The sequence below is a fragment of the Poecile atricapillus genome, chromosome Z (genome assembly GCF_030490865.1).
Source record: "Poecile atricapillus isolate bPoeAtr1 chromosome Z, bPoeAtr1.hap1, whole genome shotgun sequence".
In the NCBI taxonomy this organism is placed as follows: Eukaryota; Metazoa; Chordata; class Aves; order Passeriformes; family Paridae; genus Poecile; species Poecile atricapillus.
This window is the reverse complement of record NC_081289.1, coordinates 16,993,312-17,000,653: the sequence shown is the minus strand read 5'-3', so window position 1 is coordinate 17,000,653 and position 7,342 is coordinate 16,993,312. Positions and strand designations below refer to the sequence as shown.

The 7,342-nt window shown below is 44.0% G+C and overlaps 1 protein-coding gene across 3 annotated transcripts; it reads left to right on the top strand.

Moving 5' to 3' along the window:
• The first annotated feature begins 63 nt into the window (after positions 1-63).
• LOC131573808 (RAD51-associated protein 1-like) lies at positions 64-6,382 on the top strand. 3 transcript variants are annotated; one of them, XM_058828079.1, is made up of 9 exons: positions 92-160; positions 907-1,033; positions 2,136-2,185; positions 2,414-2,534; positions 3,193-3,302; positions 3,627-3,701; positions 4,126-4,275; positions 4,887-5,033; positions 5,563-6,019. In XM_058828079.1, the coding sequence occupies exons 2-9, from the start codon at positions 999-1,001 to the stop codon at positions 5,670-5,672; spliced, it is 798 nt and encodes a 265-aa protein (XP_058684062.1). In that variant the 5' UTR covers positions 92-160; positions 907-998; the 3' UTR covers positions 5,673-6,019. The 3 variants fall into 3 exon arrangements, with proteins under 3 accessions (XP_058684061.1, XP_058684063.1, XP_058684062.1); XM_058828078.1 differs by lacking the exon at positions 907-1,033 and having other exon boundaries at positions 64-160; positions 5,886-6,382; XM_058828080.1 differs by lacking the exon at positions 907-1,033 and having other exon boundaries at positions 64-160.
• Positions 6,383-7,342: the final 960 nt, after the last annotated feature.

Genomic DNA, 7,342 nt, shown 5'->3' with positions numbered 1-7,342 from the left:
CGCGCGTTAAGCGGGCCACGGGGAAGGGGGAGCCGGGATGTTCCGCCTACCCCGTCCCGTCATCGCAGCTGCGCGTCCGCAGCGGCACTTTCGGCGCTGCTCCTGGGGCCGCAGGACGCGCAGCGGCGGCGGCGGCGGGAATGGCGCGGCCGGCCAGGAGGTGCGTGTGCGGGGCTGGGGGACGAGGGGCTCCCCCGATCCCCTCGGGGCCTCTGGGACATTCCAGGGTGGCCCCTTTCCCTTCCAGCAGAGCGGTCGTGATCAGCGATAGGGCCGTGTTGTTGGAGGCCCGGCATTAGTGGTGTCCCCTGGGATTCTGTCGTAGAATGGCTTGGGTTGGAACGGACCTTAAAGCCCATCCATTTTCAACCCCCTGCCATGGGCAGGGACACCTTCCACTATCCCAGGTTGCTCAGAGCCCCATCCAACGTGGCCTTGGACACTGCCAGGGATGGAGCAGCCACAGCTTCCCTGGGCAACCTGGGCCAGGGCCTCATCACCCTCACAGGGAACAATGTTTTCCTCATATCCAATCTAAACCTTCTCTCTGTCAGTGTGAAGTCATTCCCTTGTCCTGTCACTCCAGGCTCTTGTCAAGAGTCTCTCTCCATCTTTCCTGTGAGTTCCCTTCAGGCACTGCAAGGCCACAATGAGGTCACCCCAAAGCCTTCTCTTCCCCAGGCTGAACAATCCCAATTGTTCCCTCAGCCTTTCCTCCCAGCAGAGCTGCTCCATCCCTCTGATTGCCTTGGTGTCCCTGCTCTGGCCTGGCTGCAGCAGCTCCCTGTCCTTCCTGTGGTGGGCCCAGGGCTGGATGCAGCCCTGCAGGAGGGATAATATTTGGCCCAGTGTTCTTTAAATTGCTCATCCATGATTTGGATGAAGGGGTTGATGTCTCCTCAGCAGTTCACAGATGACACAAAGATGGGAGGAGCGGCCGATACCACAGAGTGCTGTGCAGCTCTTCAAAGGGACCTGGACCTGGACAGGTTGCAGAGATGGGCAGAGAAGAAGTGTCTAAAATTCAACAAAGGCAAGTGCAGTATTCTGCACATGGGAAGGAATAGCCCCATGCACCAGCACAGGCTGGGGGTGACCTGCTGGCCAGCAGCTCTGCTGAGAAGGACCTGGGGGTCCTGGTGGGCAGCAGGCTGTCCATGAGCCAGCAGTGCCCAGGGGGACAAGAAGGGCAATGATGGCCTGGGGTGCAATGGGAAGAGCAGTGTCAGCAGCTCAGGGAGTGATCCTGCCCCTCTGCCCAGCCCTGCCAGGCACATCTGGAGAGCTGTGTCCAGCCCTGGGCTCCTCAGCACAGGAGGGACAGGGAGCTCCTGGAGCGGGGCCAGCAGAGGCTGCAGAGATGATTTAGGGCCTGGAGCATCTCTGACAGGGAAAGGCTGAGGGAGCTGGGGCTGTCCAGCCTCGAGAGGAGCCCCAGCTGAGAGGGGCCCTCAGCCCTGGGTGTCCCTGTGAGCAGGGAGGGCTCGGAGCAGGGCCCAGGCTCTGCTCCGGGGGGCCCAGCAATGGCACCAGAGGAACAGGCAGGGACTGATCCCAGGAAGTTCCACCTGGACATGAGGCAGAACTTCTGTGCTGGGCAGTGACTGAGCCCTGAACAGATTGTCCAGACAGGGTGGGGAGTCTTTTTAAAAAAATCAACAAGCTATTCATAATAAGCCATTGTGTACAGTTGCACTGGTTATAATTTTATCTTTGCTCTCTGTGCGTAGGGACAGAACCCAGGGAACAACTGGAGCTTTGCCAGGGGAGGGTTAAGTTGGATATCAGGAAAAGAGGAAAAAGTTCTTTCCACAGAGGGTGGTGGAGCACTGGAATAGGGAATGGGCATGGCCCCAAGGCTGCCAGAGCTCCAGGAGTGTTGTGACAGTACTCTCAGGGATGCCCAGGGTAGGACTGGTGGGGTGTCCTGAACAGGGCCAGGGGCTGGACTGGATGATCTTTGTTGGTCCCTTCCAACTCATGGATAATCCATGATTCTGTGATTCTGTCCACCTGAACACGTACTGCTTTTTTTTCCTTGTAAAACATGATTTATCCAGAAGTGTTACCAAATCAAGATGCTTGGTCAGAAAGGATTAATAGTGTGTATTTTATATTTTTTTTTTTTGCCACAGGAACAAGAAAGTTGTTGATTATTCTCAGTTTGGGGATTTGGAAGATGATGGTAGGTGGGATGTTCTTGTACATCAAGAATTTGAAAAATGTAAAAGAGGCTATGTTGAATTTTCCTTTTAAATATGTTTAAGGATTGTGCAGTTAGAGTTGTTTGTTCTTTTAAAGTAGGATTAATTTCCAGAAAAGGTTATCTCAATATATTTTCAGCATGCAATGAAAATTATGAAATTTAAGAATATAGAAAAACTCGTGAGAGCTTGTTGCTGTTTTCCAACAGATGAAGACTTTGCACCTTCAAGCAAAAAATCTAGAACACAGCTCAAGGAGTCAAAGAAGGAGAAAAAAGAGAAGCCAAAAAAGCCCAGAGAAGTGACTCCATCACAGACACTTAATAAGAGGTAAGAAATGTTGTGGTCAACTCTGTGCAAAACTGGATTTCAATAAGAATATTTGGGTTTAGTTTCTTTCTCCCTAGAGTTTTACGGAGCTGAGAACAAACAGCTAATACATGACCGTAATAAAGATTTTGAGCCTTATTGATGCACCTTCATATAACTCTAAAAATTCTGAGTTTCTTAGGGACTCCTAAGCCAGAGAAATATAAAGACAAATTTGATTCCTTCCAAAAGAACATATGTAAAGGAGCAGAAAACGTCAATGTAAATGAAAAAGAGAAATCTAATTTTTATTAGTAGAGTTGTGTTTAAATATTACATTCTGGTGTGGAATTTCAAGCAAAAGCAATAATTTATTTTTTTTCCTGCAGTAATGCCAGTTAATAGTTCATATATATAGATATAGATATATCTATATATATGCACACATACACTGTTTTGCAGTCATAATGCTTTAAAGTATAGAGTGCTTTAAAAATTATTGTGTTTTGTCTAAGTAATTTCAAATATAATATTTGTAACAGAATATACTATAGATATGTATTGAAATATTAATCTCTTCACAAGTATCTAAATTTTAAACAGCTCACTGAGCCAGAAATAGTTCTATAACACTTATATAATTGCTTTATTATTTAACATGTTGGCATTTTTTCCACAGGTTATCCTTGGATGACAAACTTTATAAAAGAGATTTGGAAGTTGCCTTAGCCTTATCTGTGAAAGAAAAATCTACAAATCCCCAAGAGGTGAAAAATTCAGAAGAACAAGGTTACTTTACAGTTCCATGCAACACTCTTTATTTATATGCAGTGAATTTGAACATGGCAATTTATTTTACACTGAAATAGATTGAAAATTGTATTTTATTTCAAGATGTCATGACAAGAGAGGGTTTCTAGGTGTTGCTTCTTTTCTTATGTTCATGGGGTTTTTTTCTATGAGGGAAGTAACTCTTCTATAAGATCTTCCAAATATATGCTTGGATTAGAGACAGATAAAACTTCATCTGTTTTAATTTCTTAATATTTTTACTTTTTGTAATGTGTTTTTGTATAGTAATATTTCATTTTTTTTTTCTGGGTCTTAAAACAGGTAAGACTATTGAATCAGAAAATACACAGAGGAGATCCCCTTTTTCCAACTGCAGTGTAGACAGTGAACTTTTAGGTAAGTTGTTTTTACACTCCTTTCACAAAAAGCATTTAAGTAGCTTATCTCTTCTTTGTTTCCATTGGTTTCTTTTTTTTTATTGGTGTGGAATAAAGAGTCTTTATCTTAAATATATTTAAGGTTGAAGGAGGTGTCAATTCTTTCATTGAAAATTTGGTCCCAGTCTTAAAATGAGCAAACCTGTGGATGGGTGAATTTTTGATCTTCTTTTTGTTAGCCTGATTACGATAAATGTTAATAAATTTGACAATGAGAAAATAAAATGAGAAGCACATGAAAACAAGTGTCAGTGATATGTTTCTGAATAGTATAACTTCATATCACCAAAATGAATTCTGGGGACTCAAATACCAAATTATTTTAGAGGAAGAGAATAGATGTACTGCAAATTTGAGCTGATTGAACACTTTCTGTTTTGTAGGTCTCAATCAGGTTATGGATGATGACACACCTGATGGTGATGGGAGGCAAAGGACAGCAGCAGACAAAGTTCCAGTACATCACATGTCATTGGTAGTTGACAGTGATGACAGACCCCATGATCTGGACTCTGAGCCAGAGTCTGTACCCAGTAAGTTCTTCTCCACCAAAACCCTCTCCTTAGTTATGCTTTGGATGTGGATTTAGTGTGGATTTTTAGTGAAATTCAGGCTGCTTTGACTGCATTTTCACTTACTCCCCCCATACTCGAGACATCTCATTTGCACTTTCACACTAAATTTACACACTGGAGCTTATTCACTCCCAAACCAGCAAAATGTCACTGCTTCTCTGCATTTGTATGTCAGGAGAAATTCCTTCTGCCCTCCTTGTCCAGGAAAGTTTCGTCTCTTTAAAGATCCTCTAGATTTTTCTAGTTTTTTTCTGGGGTTTGTGTCAAAACAGTGACCCTGGAATATTATCAGTGTTGGAGCTTTCACTGTTGGCTTTGTTTAAGCTTATTTTAAAAAGCAAGTAGCCTCCCTTCTTTTCTTCCTGTGACTGTCATCTTGTGGAAGAGCAAGCTGCGTCCATGTCTGTTATTCCCTAACAGGTAAGGTGTCTGTGTAAATACTTACTGCTTCAGGATGGAACAGTCTAGAACCATCCTCATTATTTCTGCTGTGCAGTGGTCTGTCATCTGAAGTGATGATTTCTCTGCTAAAGAACATCTTTCTAAAGCAATTTTTTTTTCCATCCCAGCATCGCCTATAGTTTCTCCTTCCTGGATAACAGAACAGAACTCTGAGCCAAGGCAGAAGGTGATGTCCAGTCCCTCAGAAGCAGCAGGGAGACCTCTGCATGCATCAAGTCCTGTCACAGACAAAAAGCCTAAATGGACACCACCAGGTATGGGTGCAGCTATAGACACGGGCATGAGTTGACTTAAGCTTTTAGCAATCTCTCCTAAAAGCAAACAAAAAATAAACTATTCCTGGAAAATGCCTACACTTAATGTATATTTTATAGAGATTTTCTTTGGACAGATTTAAAACAAAAAAGAGAGAAAGGAAGAAAAGCTATACCTATGCTTCTTTTACAGCATTATCATTAACTCCTTTATCTGCCTGAGGCTTATAGAGTGTTTTCCAAACTGTGGATCAGACCTTAATCAAAAGATCCTTTCATGTCTATTTAGCTCTTATTTAGAGCTTTCTTTATCTCTGGTATGTGCTAAATTATTTTCTATTCTAAGCAAAAACAAAAACAAAAAAAATGCTGGAGTATTTTAGCTGCTCTAATAAAGCAAATGCTTAAAAGTTTTATTTTCTTAAGGTGTTTGAGCATCCTGCTGCTGACATCTCATTCTTTGATTTTTCTTTATATTTACTCTTATTTTCTGTATATGGTTCTTTCTGTTTGGCTCCTTTCTGTCAAGTCCTCGTTTCCCCATGGGAGTTGGGCTCAGTGTTTCTCTGTGGAGTGCCTGAAAATGCCCAGGACACTGGGAGCAGTTTCCCAGTGTTGCTGCAGTTTGTGGCTGGGTAATTAACCTGTGCACCATTCCTGCTGCATTGGCTCCCAGAGGGAGGAATCCCTGGTGAGTGATTTCCACGTGCCTCTGTAGTTCAGACCTTTTGGCACTCTCTTCAGAATGCTTCTTTTGTTCTGCTAGGGAAAATATTACAAGACAACAGTCATATGATATTATTTCCCCTTTTAACTTCTAATACCTTATTTCTGTTTTAAAATCATCTCCAGCTCTATCAGGAAGCAGTAATGTGAAATGTGTTCCTGTTAAGTCACCTACTCAGTGCCTTAGACTTGGCCTCTCCAGACTGGCAAGAGTCAAACCTCTCCATCCCAGTGCTACCAGCACAAATGGCCAGTGAAAAAGTGCCACACAGAGGAGAAGACTGTGGAAAGGGTTTGGCGATAAACAGAGGGTGGGCAGCATCCTGGAATCAGCCATTTTGGAGGATGTGTTACGGATGTGTCTGATATTAGGATGAGTTTTTATTCTGCAAATTACTGGGTATCTTTAAGTGCTACTCAATAATAACGTTATTTAATCAAAATGGTTAATCTGGGCCACCAGCTTTTTGATGTATTATATTCAGATATGTTGGTTTGTGATAATTTTAATTCTTTAATACCTAAACTCCTGGCATTAGCATAGTCTAGACAGCACTATGGCAGCATGAATGATAGGGAAATGTTTTTTAGAATTTTGTATTTTTAAAAAAAAGTGTAAAATAAATTACTTTATAATATCTAACTGTATTCCTTGAATTTATTAATTTTAAAGGTCACTTTAAATGTTTGTTGCAGTCTGGCAAATATTTTTGTCTGTGTGTGCTCTTACTGGAAGTCAGCAGCATTAGTCAGGCTCAGACAATGAAGAACTTCCTTGGAGCTCCTGGGGCTTCATTGAGGATCATGATACCATGATGAGGTAGGGAGTTTTGTAAAGCAGTGAAGCGATTGTTACTGATTAATGAAACTGAGCTTTTACTAATCCACAGTGTCAGTAATTTCCTATCTAAGCCTATTGATTACAGTGGATGGCAGCAAGTCCATTTCTCCCTGTATTACTTGTGACTGAAGGAATTGCATTGACAAGGAATATCACAGAACCATGGAATGGCTGGGGTTGGAAGGGACCTTAAAGCCCATCCATTTCCAACCCCCCACCATGGGCAGGGACACCTTCCACTATCCCAGGTTGCTCAGAGCCCATCCAACCTGGCCTTGGACACTGCCAGGGATGGGGCAGCCACAGCTTCTCTGGACAACCTGGGCCAGGGCCTCACCACCCTCACAGGGAACAATTTCTTCCTCATATCCAGTCTAAACCCACTCCTGTCAGTGTGAAGCCATTTCCCCTTGTCCTGTCACTCCAGGCCCTTGTCAAGAGTCTCTCTCCATCTTTCCTGTGGGTTCCCTTCAGGCACTGCAAGGCCACAACGAGGTCACCCCAAAGCCTTCTCTTCCCCAGGCTGAACAATCCCAATTGTTCCCTCAGCCTTTCCTCCCAGCAGAGCTGCTCCATCCCTCTGATTGCCTTGGTGTCCCTGCTCTGGCCTGGCTGCAGCAGCTCCCTGTCCTTCCTGTGCTGGGCCCAGGGCTGGATGCAGCCCTGCAGGGAGGGCTCAGCAGAGCCAGGCAGAGGGGCAGAATCGCCCTCCTCTGCTGCCCTGGGGCTCTGGGTGCAGCCA

Coding starts and splice junctions, on each gene's coding strand:
- LOC131573808 (XM_058828078.1), top strand. CDS start 141: ATGGCGCGGCCGGCCAGGAG. Junction 3,303..3,626: donor GAAAAATTCAGAAGAACAAG/GTTACTTTACAG, acceptor GTCTTAAAACAG/GTAAGACTATTGAATCAGAA. Junction 4,276..4,886: donor TGAGCCAGAGTCTGTACCCA/GTAAGTTCTTCT, acceptor TTTCCATCCCAG/CATCGCCTATAGTTTCTCCT.